This window comes from Callorhinus ursinus, unplaced genomic scaffold (assembly GCF_003265705.2).
Source record: "Callorhinus ursinus isolate GAN/ISIS: 27379988/994484 unplaced genomic scaffold, GSC_fseal_2.0 scaffold18, whole genome shotgun sequence".
Lineage (NCBI taxonomy): Eukaryota > Metazoa > Chordata > Mammalia > Carnivora > Otariidae > Callorhinus > Callorhinus ursinus.
Window position 1 is genome coordinate 5,695,365 of NW_027397080.1, and position 16,656 is coordinate 5,712,020.

At 60.7% G+C, this 16,656-nt stretch overlaps 1 protein-coding gene across 3 annotated transcripts; it reads left to right on the forward strand.

Annotated features, from left to right (window-relative positions):
* The first annotated feature begins 91 nt into the window (after positions 1-91).
* Positions 92-16,134, forward strand: COL9A2 (collagen type IX alpha 2 chain). Of its 3 annotated transcripts, XM_073902826.1 has the most exons (33): positions 104-268; positions 679-906; positions 2,099-2,173; positions 3,420-3,455; positions 3,540-3,602; positions 4,642-4,695; positions 4,808-4,843; positions 4,946-4,969; positions 5,303-5,356; positions 5,681-5,734; positions 5,841-5,888; positions 6,085-6,141; positions 6,224-6,277; positions 6,586-6,639; positions 7,034-7,087; positions 7,185-7,238; positions 7,359-7,412; positions 8,555-8,608; positions 9,036-9,089; positions 9,319-9,372; positions 10,324-10,368; positions 10,719-10,772; positions 11,397-11,450; positions 11,739-11,792; positions 11,879-11,950; positions 12,224-12,259; positions 12,363-12,407; positions 12,496-12,528; positions 12,710-12,856; positions 13,114-13,168; positions 13,495-13,683; positions 14,482-14,559; positions 15,023-16,131. In XM_073902826.1, the coding sequence occupies exons 2-33, from the start codon at positions 835-837 to the stop codon at positions 15,220-15,222; spliced, it is 2,067 nt and encodes a 688-aa protein (XP_073758927.1). In that variant the 5' UTR covers positions 104-268; positions 679-834; the 3' UTR covers positions 15,223-16,131. The 3 variants fall into 3 exon arrangements, with proteins under 3 accessions (XP_073758929.1, XP_073758928.1, XP_073758927.1); XM_073902828.1 differs by lacking the exon at positions 13,495-13,683 and having other exon boundaries at positions 92-268; positions 15,023-16,134; XM_073902827.1 differs by lacking the exon at positions 12,710-12,856 and having other exon boundaries at positions 99-268; positions 15,023-16,132.
* The last annotated feature ends 522 nt before the right edge of the window (positions 16,135-16,656 follow it).

Sequence of the window (16,656 nt, forward strand, 5' to 3'; positions counted from 1 at the left end):
GGAAGGCTTCAGGGAGAGAACCGCCAAGGGCAGCTTCCCAGCAACAGGACCTTCAGTGGTTCAGGGGGCACTGAAGAGGGGCTGGGCCTCACCGGTGACCTCCAGGAGACTGATGTCCCAACTGGGGCGGAAGCAGGGAGATAAGAGGGAGATGAGGGAGTCTGGAGCTGGGGTAAGGCCAACTCCACTATGGAGTTAGTGGTGAAGCAGGAAGGAAGACGGGGATGGGGGTATCAGACACCGGACGGCTGATCCAGGAAGGGCTCTGGTAGGTTTTCATACGCAAGGGGCCTGACCGTCTTTGGAGTTGAACGAGGTGGAGGGGGGCTTCTGCTACAAGGTCCGCGGGACCTGAGGCTCGCTCTCGGCCTGGGCCCTGGAGGAGAGAGGATGGACCCAGGCCAGGGCTCGCAGACAGAAGTGGCTGAGGACCGGCCAGGCCACCGGGCGCGGGCTGCGGGTGGGGGGAAGGTGCCGGGCCCCGGAGGTCAGACTGGAGGGGGACCTCGGACGGCCGTGTGCCTCCTCCTAGAGAAACGGGACCACGGTCTCAGTCCTGCGCCCCGGCAGCTCCTCGGACGGCGGAGGGTGGGCACTGGCTGCGGGACGGAGAGGGGCGGAGCTGGGCTCAGGGCGCCGGCCTCCCTCCCCCCCCCACCCCACCCCCGGCCCTCTCAGGTGACAGACCCCGCGGCCCCCGCTCCGCCCCGCCGCATATTCAGGCGGCCCGGCCCGCCCCGTCCGAGAGCAGCCAGTGCCGCCGCTCCGGGAGCCTCTGCGGGCCGGTACGAGCGTGCACCCGAGCACCCGTCCTCCGCGACCCCGCCGCCCGCCATGGCCGCCGCGGCCGCCCCCCGCAGCCTCCTGCTGCTCCTCCAGGTGCTCGGGCTCGCGCTGGCGCAGATCGTAAGTCCCGCGGCCGCCCCCGCGCGGGGGCCGGGGTGCGGGGAGTGGGGTCTGGGGTGCGGGGCCCAGGAGGCTGGTGAGGGGCTCGGCCTCTCTCCCCGCACTCCCGGCTGGGCGCAGCCCCCGCGGCGCACGTCCCCCAGGTGGGTGCGCACGGGGGCCGCGGCCCGGCGCCGCGAAACGAGGCGGACGAGCCGGGGAGCCAAGAGGGACCCTGTCGGGAGACGCTCGGCCCAGCCTGGGACAGGCAGCGTGGCCAGGAGCTGGCACCCGGTGCTGGCAGCCCCGAGAGCCCAGGTGGCGGGGGAGACAATGGTGCCCATTCACGGGGCTCCGGAGCCTCCGCCCCGCCTCCTCTCAGGGGGCGCCGGCTCCAGCCAGACGCCGCTCCGGCCGCGGCGGCTGCCCCTCGGCCCCGCTCCGGCTCCCGCCGCCCCCGCCCCCCGTCGCGCTACCGAGGGCCGCCGGGGGGCCTAACGGGACGGGGGCGCGACAAGGCCGGGCCCGGGCGCCAGGCTGGCACTTCTCTGCCCGGGGAGGGCGCGGGCACCTGGCGGGCGCGGGCCCCCTGCCTGGATCGGGGCTGGCCCCGTAGGAGGACAACCCAAGGGAGGACGGTGGAACGGTGCTGGGAGAGGGGTGCTCTGAGGGGAAGGGAGAACAGACTTCCCTTCCCTACACCCGCTCTCCCTGCGCCTCCCCCACTTTCCTTTCGGGTTTACTCGCCCTAGGGGGAGCGGCGGGGGGTACCTACTCACCATCTATACCTGTTGTTCGTCTAAAAATGATCATACGAGCAGCCATTCATTGGAGCCAACTGTCTGCTGGGCACCGCCTCGCCTACCATCTGTGATTCACTTGCGCCGTCAGCATCTTCATCTCTTCCCCACCGCGGCAGCGCGAGGGCAGCCCTGGTCCGGTGGAAGGAGGCGGAATCCCGGCTCCACCATTTACTCTCTGTGATCATTCCTAATCTTTCCGAGCCTGTTTCCTTAACTGCAAACTGGGGCTGATAATGGTATCCGCCTCCCAGTTCTGAGCGTTCCATAAGATGATACATGTAGTGGTGCACAGTGCGGTACACAGTAGGTGCTCAATAAAAAGAAGGACGCAGCTTTCCCGGGGAGGCTCACGGCTGGGACGCCCCGCTCCCTGCACAGTCTGAGGGTTGCACCCCTGTGTGTGTTTTCAGAGAGGTCCGCCAGGAGAACTGGGGCCCCCGGGCCCCCCAGGGCCGCCGGGAGTGCCTGGATCTGACGGCATCGACGTGAGTCTCTAACCTGGGACGCGAGGGGGAGGGAAGCTGCGGACAAAGGGGAACTTTGTGAGCGGGGTGTGGGGGGGGGGGGGGGGGTCAGTGCCTGGAGATGCAGCGCCCCCTGTGGTCAGCGGGCGGCGCCGGCCTGCGCCACAAGGAGCCCGTTTGTTCTTGGAAAACCTCGAACTGGCCCTGAGGTGCAGAGCGCGTTATAGCGGCCCGCGGACAAGGAGCTGCTGTTCCGTCTGCCCGCCGGAGCTCACAGCGATTCCTTATCCCCCACCCCTACTCTCCCGTCTTTTTTGGGGGTGGGAGACGCCTTAACCTCTCGCTCTGCCCCTTGGCACGTCTGGATGCTTCTCCAGGGTGGCTTGGAAGCCTTGGTCAGACCGCTGACCAGCTGAAGCCAGACTCCTGTCTCTTCCTTCGCATTTTTCTTCCCTGATTTAGAACGAGCAGGTCTTGTTCGCTGCTCTCCCTAGCATGGGGAGGGTTAAATGCCTCATTCAGGAGGCTGCCCCAGGAGGCCAGCTCCGTGTTTACCCATCTGGACAGACTTCTATTCAACCTGGTGCCCCCACCCTCCAAACACAGGGCGCTGGGTCCCTGCCAGGCTCTCTGGCTGCTGCAGGCCCTGAACTGCCCAAAGGCCTCTCTGGGGCTGAATGTGACTCCACAGGCCCTGCCTGTCCTCCACCAGGAGTCCTTTGTCGCTGGGGAAGGAGGTCCTTCCTGCCTTGGGGACAGACTGAATCGGCCCCCTTCATAGGCCCTCCTGGTCCTTGTCCCTGGCCCAGTCTCTTCTTTTCCTCACCCCGATCCAAAAAAGAGCTGTTGCCCACCCGGCTCACCTCCCCTTCATGTTTTTCTGAAAGGCCCAAGTTTCTACCACACTTGCCCAAATCCAAGAAGCACCCAGTCTCTGAGGTAACTTGGAGCCCACAGCCCTCTCTGCGGGGCTGTACCAGCACCTCAGCAGCGTGGGTGTGTCTGTGACCAGCTTGCACGTTGACGGCACCCTCTCCAGCCTGGCTGGGGTTGGTCTCGGTCCACCTGTTTGGCGGTTTTGTTTGTTTGTTTTGTTTTGAGGGAAAGGGAGTTATTTTCCCCCCAAATTGCAAGGCTGAGGGGGACCCAGGGCAGAAGGAAGAGAGAGAGGAGAGCAGCATGTGGGACCAGCCAGTCAGGGCCTGCATGTGCCCATTTGGGGTAACATGAGCCACCGGGGGCTGTCTGACCAACTTGTATCTTACAGGGTGACAAGGGGCCCCCGGGGAAAGCTGGCCCTCCGGTGAGTGCTGTTTCCTCTTTGACCTTTGACCTTCCCAGTTCTTGCCCTCCTCCGGCTCATATTTGCCCCACCTCTGTTTTTAAGGGACCTAAGGGAGAGCCTGGCAAAGCGGGGCCGGATGGGCCGGACGGGAAGCCTGGGATTGATGTGAGTACCTGAGCATCCGCTAAAGCAGGTTAGGGCTCCACTCGCTGACTTCCAGAGCCCAGTTCTGACATCTTCCCTGCTCCTCTGTTCAGAGCAGGGCGGCAGGATGGAGACTTATAAAGCTATGAGTTCCCTTCACCTTCATGTGACCCGTGACCTCGCGGCCACCCCAGAAACATGAGTCACAGACACATGGGGGTCCAAAGAGGGGTTCTGTTCATCTGCAGCAGCCAAGATTTAGTCTCACATTTCTGGCCTCCAAATGTCAAATTAAATGCTATGGAAGGAGCTGTCCTTTCCTTCCCCCTTCCCTGCCACACCCTGCCCCCTCAAAGCCACAGGAGCAACTCAGGGGAGGAAGATTATTGGCTGATACCACAGAATTCCCAGGGGCCCCAAGGTCACGGGCTCCTGGACACAGCCAGGACCACTGGGACCGTCACCTGATTGAGGAATACACTTGGGTCAGTCACTAAAAGACGGGAGGAAAAAGAGGTCCCATGAGTTGCCTTTGTCCTGCTGGCGCAAGAGGTACCATCGGGGCTATTAGCAGCCACCAACCAGGGCCTCTCCAAATTTTCCACACCCTGCAAAGATTAAAAAGCTCATGGCCTTCCACTAGCACACTGGTTCTCACATCTATGCAGAGAGGGGAACGTGATTAGCCCATTTTGCAGATGTGAACACTAAGGCTCAGAAAAAGTTGCTGCCAAGGGCAGACATCAAGAAAATGGCCCATCCAGACGTACATCTAGGTCTTCCAGGCTCTTAACCTGGGAGGTGTGTGGCCTGTGCAGACAGATCTTTGGGCCTTGGTTTCTCATCTTTCTAAAGAGGGTAATCGCTCTGCCTGCTTGGCTCCCAGGGTTGCTGTGGGAACTGGGAGAAGAGAAAGCAAGGTGTTGAGGCCCCTTGGCCTTCATGGAGTGGAGTGCAAGACAGCTCGGGCCCACCCAGGAGAGACCTCAGGCCCTGGCTTGTCCCATGGTTCAGGGAGCAAGTTTGCTCTTCATTGATCTACCTTCTCTTTCTTCCCCAGGGTCTAACTGGAGCCAAGGGGGAGCCTGGCCTCATGGGGATCCCTGGAGTCAAGGTAAGTGGCCTGCTGGGGACTCGGCTTGGGCAGTCCCAGGGAGGGACTATACTAGAGAGGAGTGGGGACACAGGAGACCCCAGCCTCTGAACCTCTCCCATTGCTCTTTCAGGGCCAGCCTGGGCTCCCAGGTCCCCCTGGCCTGCCGGTGAGTGTAATCTGCAAGGGCTTCAAGGGACCCTTCCGGGGGGAGGGCAGGGGGGACTTATAGAAGGAGCCATGAACCCAATCTCCTTTCCTTCTGTTCCAGGGCCCTGGCTTTGCTGGACCTCCTGTAAGTCCTCCCAAATGGGGCAGGGTCCCTGGAACTCTTGGGGAAGGGGGAAACAGAAGGGCTTCTGGGGGACTGGCCATCCAGGGGAGGGGCCAGCATGCTGTGATGGTGTCAGGAACGGGCAGACGTGCCAGAGAACTCTGGGCCAGCTCATGCTGGGCCTATTTGCTGGCTCTGGGATTCTCTGGCCCTTAAAGCCCTAAGCTGTCGGTCTCTCTGGGCTTGGTTGCAAAGTAGAAGTGGGGAAGGGGCCTCTGGGTACCAGTCCCTACCTTTGTGTCAGGGTGGGCTAACCCTCCGAGGCACCCTGGCCAGTGACGCCTCTGCTCCTAGGGGCCACCCGGACCTGTTGGCCTCCCGGGCGAGATTGGAATCACAGGCCCCAAGGTGAGCCCCCGCCATCCCTCTGCTCATTCTGCCTCCTGCCCTTTACCTCGAAGCTGGCAAGCTGGGGAGTCTTGCCAGCAGACCCTGGGCCTCCTTCTGGCCAGCAAGGAGCTCTTCTAGGCTTGGGGCAGAACTCCCTCCTGCTGAGCCCACTCAGCTATAGGTCTTTCAGGGAAACCTGAATGATGGCTGGGGCCATCCCAGATCTCAGAAGGCGACCTGGAGGACAGGGTCGGGTAGGGCAGGAGCAGGGACTGGAGGAGGGGGCAGAGTGACCCTGGCAGAGCCGGACCAGAATATGATTTGGGCCCCTCTTGCTTCCAGGGGGATCCTGGACCAGAGGGGCCATCGGGGCCCCCGGGGCCACCTGGCAAACCGGTAAGTGTCCTCAAACTTCCCACATGTGGAAGGACGAGCGTCTCTGGCACAAGCCTGGGGTGGGAAAGGTTCGGGTCAGGCTCCAGCTTCGTACATCTCCTCTCAGGGCCGACCCGGAACCATCCAGGGCCTGGAAGGCAGCGCGGATTTCTTGGTGAGAGGCGGCCCTGGGGCGGGGCTAATGTGGGGAAGGGGTGGGTCCTCTTTGGAGGTAGAGTCAGGGGGCTGCCGCACAGAGGTTCAACCAAGTGGGCTGAGAGGAGGGTTGGGAGTTGGCAAGAGGGGAAGCACGGCCCGGCTGGCCTGAGGCGAGCTGGTGAGCACACAACCCGGCGGGGTTTTCTTTCCAGTGTCCAACCAACTGTCCAGCGGGGGTGAAAGGCCCCCCAGGGCTGCAGGGAGTAAAGGTAAGCTACTGGCCCAAGTCTTTGGGGGGCAGAGCAGGTGGTTGGGAGGGGACCTCACATGGAGTTCCCTCCTTCCCTGCAGGGGCATCCTGGCAGACGCGGGGCTCTGGGAGATTCTGGCCGCCAGGGGAAGCCGGTGAGTGTGTGGGAAGAGGGCCTTACAAGAACCTCCCCTTCTTCATCCCTTCTCCTTCCCCTGTGGGTCTCTGAGGACTGAGCCTTGAGCTGAGAGGCAGGAGGCCTATGTCCTAGGTCAGTGTGTCCCTGGGCAAGTACCTTCTCCTTGCTGGGCCTCCATTTCCCCATCCATCTGTCACTTGGGACTATATGGGTTCTAGGGTCCTTCCCATCTGCTTTTTCTGGGAAGGGGATGGTATCTTTGGTTGTCTCTATGTTTGTCTCTCGATCTGCCTGCCTGTCTGATCACTCCTTCCTGCCCCATAGGGTCCCAAGGGAGACGTGGGTGCCTCTGGAGAGCAAGGCATCCCTGGACCACCGGTAAGGGACCCTCGCCCGGGGCCCTCCCCTCCTCATCCAGGAGATCTCAGTGGAGCCATTCCCTTGGTCTGGCCTCCAACCTGTAGAAGAAACACCTGTATCCAGTTGGCATGTCTCCGGGTGGGGAGAGGGGGGTTGAGGCTGTCAGAAATCGGGGCACAGGAACCAAGGCTGTCAGCCAGAAAACGCAGCTGAGGCCCAGCTTTTGCCACTGTCCCCTGAGTGACCCTGGTGAGCCCTTCCCCCATCGCTGAGCCTCAGCGTCCCCTCTCTGAGATAGGGACTATGCTGCCCGCCTCAGACGGGCATCGTGAAGATCAGGGGTGGGGGTCAGAGAAGCTATGATGAAGTGGGTCTTAAAATTGCCATTGCTGTCATTCTTCTGTCTTGACAGGGTCCCCAGGGCATCAGGGGCTACCCGGGCATGGAGGGACCCAAAGGAGAGACGGTGAGTAGGTCGGGGGTGGGCTGCAAGAGTCATTGTGACCAGCGCTCTGGGCTCTGGGGTCCAGCCAGGACTGACTGTAACCCTTTCCTCTCCCCAGGGTCCTCATGGGTACAAAGGCATGGTGGGCTCCATTGGTGCCGCCGGGTCACCAGTGAGTGTCCTCTTGCTCCTGCACACGTACCTCCTCCAGCTGGAGCTCCTGGGGCTGCGAAGGGCATGTGGCTCCCCCTGAGCCCATGTGATCTGGATTCCTGTTTGTCCTTCTTGCCAGGGTGAGGAAGGTCCGCGGGGGCCACCAGGCCGAGTCGGGGAGAAAGGCGATGTGGTGAGTCCTCAGCCACCCCTTGTCCAGTCAGGGCCCCTGGAGAGTACTAGGAGAGACTCAGCTCCCCCCCGCCCGGGCTCATGTGTGAGCCAGTGTGTGCATTACCCTGTCTCTGCAGCTGCGTGTGTGCGAGTATGTGCTACTCTGTGTCGGTGCGGATGCGTGGGTGTGTGTGCGAGCGTTACTCTGTGTGTCTGTGTGGGTGAGTGACTGGTGTGGGGCGGGAGCCTCTGTGCTGGGGGCCCAGTCACCCCACCAGCCCCCACTCCTGCAAGCCCAGCCTGTGCCGATCAAATTCAATTTGGGACAAGTCATGGGATCCAGTCCCAGGCTCTCTGCAGCCAGACGATGAAATTCCAGCAAATCAGCCATGGGGCTAATGGGACTTGGCCCACATCCCAATTCTCTTAACTTTTTTTTTTTAATTAATAGACTTTATTCTTGAGTGGCTTTGAGTTTATAGAAAAATTGAGCAGAAAGTAAACTTTTTTTTATTATGGAAGTTTTTAAACATACATAAAAGTAGAGAGGATTATATAATGAACCTCCATATACCTGTCTCCCCAAATTGACATTTTGCCACACTCACTTAATCCAGCACTCTTGCTCATCTTTTCAGGCAAATCCCTTAATATCATGTCATTTCACCCCTAAATACTCCTGTATGCCTTTCTTAAAAATAAGGACTTTTCCTCACATAGTCATAATATCATTCATTATCATAACCAACAACATTATCAATGATTCCTTAGTGTCAGCAAATAACCAGTCTGTGTTTCCGTGTTTCCCAGTTATCTCAAAAATGTCTCTTCAGGGTTCTTGTTCAAATCAAGACCGAAACAAAGTCCACACGTTGTATTTAGTTGTGTTTCTTCAGTAAGTGGCACTCAGAGCGCAGGTGAGGGAGGTCTCAGTGAGTACTGGATCCTTCCCTTGTACTGCCCGGCCCGGCCCAGGCCCCTCGCCTCGGTGCTGACCTCTACTCCCTCCCAGGCCCCTCTCCTCCAGCCCCTGCACGCTGTGGCCTGTGCCAAGAGAGATCCTGGGACCCGGAGGCCACTGTTCTCAGCTGCTCCCCTCTCTGGACAGGCAGTTGGGGGTTCAGCATCCTGAAGGTGACCTCATTTCTACTAACTTTGCAGGGCAGCCCAGGTGTTCAAGGACCCCAGGGAATAACAGGCCCGAAGGGAGCAACCGTAAGTGGCCTGGGCCTACCCAGAGAGTGGGGTCAACTCTGTCCAAGCTCCTAGAGGACGAAGAGCCTGGGATTCTAGACCAAACTCTGTTGCAGGCGGGCTGCTCTGTGACCTTGGGAAACACCCTCTTGCTGTGCCTTAGTTCTTTCACCTGTAATTAGGGCATGTGGTGCTGTAGCAGAAGTTTGGGGAAGCTTGGGGGCATCTGGAACACCTGTCACCCACACAGAGGAAGGACTGTGGTCCATCCCTCCAAATCCTCTTCCCATTTTTGCTCCCCTCTCCCAGTTGGCTGGTGGGGGTCCTCGAGATAACCAGACCCGCTTCCAACCTGCACACTGCAGCTGTCACAGAGGGATATGGGTGGGTGGCTGGACCGCAGGCATCTCCCCACCGTGAGTCTCCCTTGAACTTTCCTTCTGAGCAGGGCCCCCCAGGCATCGATGGCAAGGACGGGTCCCCAGGCACACCTGGCATGAAGGTAGGAGTGGGGACTGCTGCTGGGTTGGGGAGGGTCAGGGCCCCTCCCAGCTCAGGCCCCGAGTCTCACCACATTGATCCCGGAGGCCCAGGAGCCTGAGATCCTCAAGTGTGTCACTGACACATCCCCTGCTCGCTGCTGGGCCTCAGTTTCTCTACTTGCCCTTGGGTGGAAGCCATAGACCTAGCTGGAGCTTTCACTTGTGCCTCTGGTTCTCCGTCTCTCCCAGGGCAGTGCAGGACAGGCCGGGCGGCCAGGAAACCAGGGCCACCAGGGCCTGGCGGTGAGTATGGGGTGGAGTCCTGGGGGCTGCCCCATGGACAAACTGCTTCTCCTCCTCAGTGTTGCCCACTTCCCCGTTGTGGCACGAGTGGCTGATGAGGCAGAAATCCACACACCCAGGGGCCTTGCTCTAGTCCTTGTCCCCACCTGGACCTCCGTGGCCTCTGGCCTGGCTTAGGTCTCTTCATTTGGACAGTTGCTCCAGCCTTCTCTTTGACCAACCCAGCTCTCCGTGTTGGCTGTGCCCTGCTACAGCACCTTCCATGGCCCTCATTGCCTCCAGGAAAGTCATCCCATCCAGTCATCCAAGAACTAGTTACTGAGCCCCCCAGGCACGCTGAGTGGCAGGGAAAGTTGTGAACAGGACAGCCACAATGCTTGTCCGCACGGCTCTTCTTCGCATTCAGGGACCAGCGTAATCGGACACCACCCTGCCCTTCGGTCCTCAGCAGCCACTGCTCCTCTGTGTCTTCTCCTTTCCCCACGTGGCCTTGCCTTTTCTACCCCCACATTCGGGCCTTTGCAGGTGCCTTGGCCTGGAATGCCCTTCCCCATCTCTCTGGGCCTTCTCACCATTCAGGGTCACCTCCATCCCACACCTTCCGGGAGCCCAGTCCATGGGAACCCCCTCCCTCCCTGCTGGGGGTCCTGAGGCCCAAGCCAGATAACACGCCCAGGTGCAGACCGTGTTCCTGTATCACGTGTGCCTGTGAGCACGGGGTGCTTCTCTTCTCCCCACAGACTACGGGCCCCTCTGTACCCCGCTCCGCTCCCCCCGGGGCTCAGGGCACAGTCAAGTTTGTGATGCCATGGGTGGGCCTTCTGCTGTTTGGCTTCCACAGGCCAGGGCTGAAGGAGGGAGGGGATTTGGATTGGGGATGGGAGGTAAAGCAGGAGGTGCCTGGGGCTCCCCAGTGCCAGAGTAGAAACTGGTATCAACTTCGTTCTCCAGGGTGTGCCGGGCCAGCCTGGGACAAAAGGAGACCCAGGAGACAAGGTAAGGTGACTCCAAGCTGGGGACAGAATTGGCTTCATGTGAGCAAGGGAGCCTGCGGGCAGGGTCCAGGGGCATGGCTGAAAGACTGCTGCAAGGCCCGGGCCTCACCCAAGGCTCAAGGACATGGCCTGGACACAAGTCCCTTGGGTCTAACCACCTCCTTCCTGCCGCTTACTCCCACCTTCTGTGGAGACAGGATGGTATGGCTCCCAATCCAGAGGACCTGACCAAGAACACCTTCTCCCCAATCCATGTAGTTCTAGATTCTGTTTCGGGTTCATCAGGCTTCTCCAAGGTCAAGAGCTTGACTGGGCCCCCCAGACTCACCTTAAACCTGTGTTTCCCTGCAGGGTGAACCAGGCCAGCAGGGCCTCCCTGGATTCTCTGGTCCTCCTGGGAAGGAGGTAAGTGCTCGACCCCGGACACAGGGCTCTTTGCATTGGTCCCCCTCCCAGGCCTGAAGACCCTGCGCTCAGCATATGGGCCTGGGTGAGAGTGTGTGGTGAAGCCCTAGTTTGGGGGCTGCCGTGGATGCCAGTCTGGGCTGTGCCACTGACCCACTGACCCAGGGACACTCCCTTTTCCTCTCTGCATCCTTGTTTCTCTATGTACAAGGCAGTGATGGGGGGGATTGGCTCTGTCCCGTCTGGGCGTGATCTCCTCAGATAGCCAAGCTGACTGGGGCTAAGAATCCAGCAGAGTCATTCATTCATTCATTCATTCATTCATTCATTCATTCATTCTTCCGTAAACATTCACCAAATACCTGCAATGTGTTAGATGCTGAGATAGTCTCCTACTCAGACGGAGCTTACAGTTTAGTGGAGAAGACAGATCTTCAATATATGATCACATGATGACTAACTACAACTGTGTGGGGTCCTAGTGAAGGAAAAGTACAGGGACCCAGAGAACAGGGGTAAGGGAAGGCTTCCCTGAGAAAGTGACCAGGGTGGGTAGGGGTTAGCCAGCTGTGGAAGGGACGGGTCCACCAGGCCTACTGCTCACTCCTAGTTTCTGTCTGCCAGGGAGAGCCGGGACCTCCAGGAGATATCGGACCCCGAGGCATCGTAGGGCAGAAGGTAACAGTGGTACCCCCTCCCCCGGGGGTCTCTGTAGCAGCTGGCTCTACTGGACCCAGGATCTGGGTCCCATCAGTGGCTCCAGCACTTGCCGGGTCCTGCCCAGCCTATGTGAGGCCTTCCCAGAACTGCCTGGCTGCTGGTCTGTGAATTGGAGCAAGGGACCTCCATGCTGGGACAGCAGGAAGGAAGGGCATCCTGCCCAGCAGGGGCTGGGGGCTGGACACGCGGCTGAGGACGGGGTGCCCCTGCTGTGTGTCCGTGGGTCATTCTCTTTTTCCGTTGCAGGGTGACCAGGGTGAGAGGGGGCCGGGGGGGCAGCCAGGCCCTCAAGGACGGCAGGTTAGTGGAGGCCCGCTGTGAGGGGCCGTGGGGAGCAGGCCTGGGCACCTCATTTGACTTCCTGCTCTGGATTCTTTTCTCCTCAGGGCCCCAAGGGGGAGCAGGGGCCCCCCGGAATTCCAGGGCCCCAAGGCTTGCCGGGCATCAAGGGAGACAAGGTACCAAATGGGTTTGGAAAATACCTGGAAAAGAGGCCCCAAGGTCTGCAGGGTCGGAGGTGGGGGGGCAACGGAGCTCAATTAGGTCGTTCCTTGAGCGCTCCAGGTCTTCCCGGGAGGAGTACTGGGGCGGGTCCCGCGCGGCCCTGGGGGGCGAGGCGGAGCTGCAGAGGGGTGCGGCCGGGACCCGGGGTTGGGGGGCGAGGGCCCCGTGGACCCAGCCATCCCTGGAGAGGGGAACTCGGCAAGCCCCTGACTCCCCGCTTGCTGCAGGGCTCCCCAGGGAAGACCGGCCCCCGCGGCAGCGTGGTGAGTAGCCGCGCCTCCCTTCCCCGCGTCCCGGGCGGCGGCGGCGGCGGCGGCGGCGGGTGGGGGTCCGCAGGTGCCCTGACTCGCTGGGCTTCATTTGCAGGGCGACCCGGGGGTGGCCGGCCTCCCGGGAGAGAAGGGCGAGAAGGTGAGCGGGCTGCGCGGGGGCGGCCGGCGGGACGGGGGTGGGCCCTGGGGCTTCGGCGGGTCCTGACCCAGCTGCTCTGTACCTGCAGGGCGAGTCTGGCGAGCCGGGGCCCAAAGGACAGGTGAGTCCAGCCCCTGCGACGCCGCCGCCTTCCTCCTGTCCCGCCACCCACCGTCCCCCTCCTTCCACCCCTACCTTCCCCCACCATCTCCCCTCCCCGCCCCCCCCCCCCGAACTCCCCGGCGCGGGCCAACTCTCACCCCCCGCTCTGCACCACCGCCCGCCCCGCCCCGCCCCGGCAGCAAGGAGTCCGCGGAGAACCCGGCTACCCCGGCCCCAGCGGGGATGCGGGCGCCCCGGGGGTGCAGGGCTACCCCGGGCCCCCAGGCCCTCGAGGACTGGCTGGAGACCGAGGCGTGCCGGGACTGCCCGGGAGACAGGGCGTGGCGGTGAGTCGGCCCGCCGGAGCGGGGAGTCTCCCGCGAGGAAATCCCTTTGCGGGTGCTGCCGAGGCCCCAAAGGCTGGGAGTTCCCGGGGCCAGCTGGCTTCCCCGGGGCTGGTTCCAGGAGGCCCCACAACCGACAGCTTGGGGGTGGGTGCGGCAGGAGGGATTTCCGTCAGATGCGGCATGTGCTTCCGGTGGGAGAACGGGGCGGGGGGGGGGCAGGCGGGGGCTTCTTCCTGGAGGGCCTTGTCTGCCTGCAGGGCCGAGACGCCAGTGACCAGCACATCGTGACCGTGATGATGAAGATGATGCAAGGTGAGGGCGGGGGCGGCAACCCCTCCTCGTCCCACTCCCAGTCAGCGCGGTGCCACCCTTCGGGAGCTGCTCCAAGTGGCCTTGCCCGAGGGGCTGCGGGCCTGCGTGCTCCTTCCAGCTCTGCTTCCAAGAGGCCCGGGACCTCTGTACATCTCTGCCCTCGCCGGACCTTTGGTTTCCGCAAACCGCGGAGGAAGGGGAGATGAGACACGCACCTTTTGCGTCTGCACGTCCAGGGGCCCGGCGTGGGGACGCTCTGCCTTCCTGTTTTACTGAGCGGACCCCCATCTCACACACCTCTCATCTCCCTCCCTCCTTCCCTCCAGAGCAACTGGCAGAGGTCGCTGTGAGTGCCAAGCGGGAGGCCCTGGGTGCAGTCGGGATGGTGGGTCCTCCAGGACCCCCTGGGCCTCCTGGGTACCCAGGCAAGCAGGGACCCCATGGGCACCCTGGCCCTCGGGGCGTTCCTGGCATCGTGGGCGCCGTGGGCCAGATTGGCAACACAGGGCCCAAGGGTGAGTGCTGTTCTGTGGTGGGGGTGGGGGCCGAGCGATGTGGACTTGGCCAAGGCCAGGCCTGGGTTGGGTTATGGGTTATGTGGGCTGATGGCTCAGCCTCTTGTTTTCTCTTTCATCATCCCCCCTCTCGGGATGAGGTACACTTTCCCCCATTCCCTCGGCAAAGTTTTCCAGAAGTCATATGTGACTCCTGGGCTTGCTTTCTCAGTAGCAAATTGATGGAGATCAATGTCTTATTTTATAACTTGGGGGTTTTCTTGGGGGTGGTGTTTTTGTTATAAATTTGCTTTGTGGTGCCCCCTAAACATCTTTCCGGGTCTCTGGAAGCCCGGAGGCAGGTTAGCAAAGTAGTAAAGCCTGCAAACTCGAGTCACAAGACAGCTGTCTGTCCAGACTCTACTACTTTCTCCTTGTAGACTTGGACAACTTACCTGATAATCTCCCTGGGCCTTAGATTTATCATCTGTAAAATGGGGGATGTTAATAACAACCACCTCATAGCATTGTCCTGAGGATTGCATGTGGAGGTAATTTATGTAGAGTTGGCACATAGTAAATGCTAGCTATGATTATTATTAGATGCTTTCCTGTCACGAACTTGATTGCTGTAGCCTTCCATCCTGTCTGGACCTTCCTTTATTTAACCAGTTCTGCAGGCATTTCCAACTTTCCCCTAGTATAAACTAGCACAAAACAGGCATAATTGCTGTGTGTGAAACAGAAATGAAATAGCAGCCAAAGCAGAAAAAACATTCTCCAGTTCTGAAAAACGACAGCCTCTTTCTTTCTCTGCAGGAAAACGTGGAGAGAAGGGTGACCAGGGAGAGATGGGACGCGGGCACCCCGGGATGCCTGGGCCCCCGGGGATCCCCGGTAAGCCCTGGGCCCTGCCCAGCAGCCCTGTCCCTCAGCTCTGGGATTCCTGCCCCCCAGACACCTGGGTCTCTGCCACGGAGGCCTCCTGCTCAGCTGCCTCAGTCCCATGCATCCAGCGTTGGCGTCCCTTTGGAGCACCCAGGAGCCCTGGGGGGGGGGGGGTCTGGCTGGGAGCTGGACAGCTGAGATGCTGAGAACTTCCTGGCTTGCACCAAAATCTGCTTCATGGAGGAAAACGAGGAGGCATTTGTTCCCAGAACTCACAGACGGGGAGTTGGGAGTGATGGGCCATGCCACGCGACTCTCTCAGAACCTGTGTCTGGGGCAGGGTCTTTCCCGGGCCTCAGTCCCCACCTCATCCCTGCCACCCCCACCCCACCTCCCTGAGGAACGGGACTTAGAATCCTAGGGCTGAGGCAGCAGAAGGCCCTGATGTCTTTGGGTCTTCTCCCTTACACAGGACCCCCTGGCCGGCCCGGCCAGGCAATCAACGGCAAGGATGGAGCTCGAGGGTCCCCAGGGGCCTCGGGAGAAGCAGGCCGACCGGGTCTGCCAGGCCCCGTGGGGCTGCCAGGCTTCTGTGAGCCTGCGGCCTGCCTTGGAGCCTCAGCCTACGCCTCTGCACGCCTCACGGAGCCTGGATCCATCAAAGGGCCATGAGCATGAGGCCAGGACAGAGCCTGGCGGGCATCCTGGGGGGAGAGGACTAGGTTCCCTCTGGGTGGACACACATCCCATCGCTCAGACCAGGAAGCCAGCTTTCCCAGAACCTTCCATCTGGGCCCCTGGAGTCCTGAGGAGAAGGAAATTCTAAAACGTGGGGGAAGGGAAGGGAGGACATTGGAATGAAGAGGTGGAGGCCAACGGACAGGGCAAGTGTCACTGGAGAGTCCCAGCTCCCAAGAGATGGGTGGTTTTCCTTCCCAGAACCTGACTCAGAAGTTACCAAAACAAACGTCTCCTTAATCTGTGCCATCCTCCAGTTGCTACCCTCTTTGGGGTATGGGTCCCTGACCCCACCTCGCTCCCCTGGACTTTCTGGGTGACTGCTGCTGGGTGACTACCCTGAGGTGGCCATCCTGAAGCCAGCCCCACTACTTCCTCCCTGCCTTCCTCCCATCTGAGTATTTAAACACCCATCCCCCTTCTCTTCCTGGCAGCACCCCCTCCCACCTACCCCCCCCCCCCCCCCCAGATCCACCCAGGCCTTTCTGTAAATAAAAGCCTCTGACTTGGGTACAAACTAGGATGGGAGTTGCTGGGCGTCATTCCTGCTGGATGCATGCACCTTCCTCTGGGCACTCCCCGAACTGTGAGCAAGAAGACAGCATAGTACATTTGAGGAGCATCTGTGGGAAGAACCTGACGGTGGAGTCAGGACGGTGACCTGCTGTGTAACTTTGGGCAAATTCCTTCCCAGCCTTTGGCTACGGCAGGGACTCAGCCATGTCCCAGTAGGACATACCCAGCATCTTGCCAGGGCCTAGCACACAGAAGGTCCTCTTGAGACCCAGAACCCACCGTATGCTCGCCCTGGGACAGGAGCTGGTCATGCAGGACTGAAAGACTTCGCTCCTGCCTTAGGGGTTCCCAGGTCTGTGGGACCCGGACGATGAGAGCAGAAGGGACGTGCATTCACACCACCTTCGCTCGGGACGTCTAGGGGAGACTGGCTCGGATCTGATCGGTACCCCTGGGCACTCTCAGCCTCATAGCTCTGTAGGCCAGCAAAGCTGCTCCAAGCAGCAGGAGTGGCAGGGGAGGGCATGACAGGTACCTCGGAACCAGGCAAGGATGAGAGCTTTTGATAGTCAGGGAGTGACCAATCCCCATGCTCCATTATTGCTTTGGGGCATTTGTTCCCAAATGAAGCATTCTGCTGGCCTCAGCCCCTCCTGAAGGCTGAAATCACCAGTGTGAGAGCCAAGCATTCGCTGAAGTCTGGGCCCTCCTATACCTCCCCCTAAACTTGGCACTAGGTCCCCACCCAAGCTGGGCACCCTTCTCTCACTAGCCCACCCCCAGTCATGCCTCTCCCACCCCACCACACACACACACACACACACACACACACACACACACACACACACACAC

Coding starts and splice junctions, on each gene's coding strand:
- COL9A2 (XM_073902826.1), top strand. CDS start 835: ATGGCCGCCGCGGCCGCCCCCCGCAGCCTCCTGCTGCTCCTCCAGGTG. Junction 8,609..9,035: donor CAGGCCCGAAGGGAGCAACC/GTAAGTGGCCTG, acceptor CCTTCTGAGCAG/GGCCCCCCAGGCATCGATGG. Junction 9,373..10,323: donor AGGGCCACCAGGGCCTGGCG/GTGAGTATGGGG, acceptor TTCGTTCTCCAG/GGTGTGCCGGGCCAGCCTGG.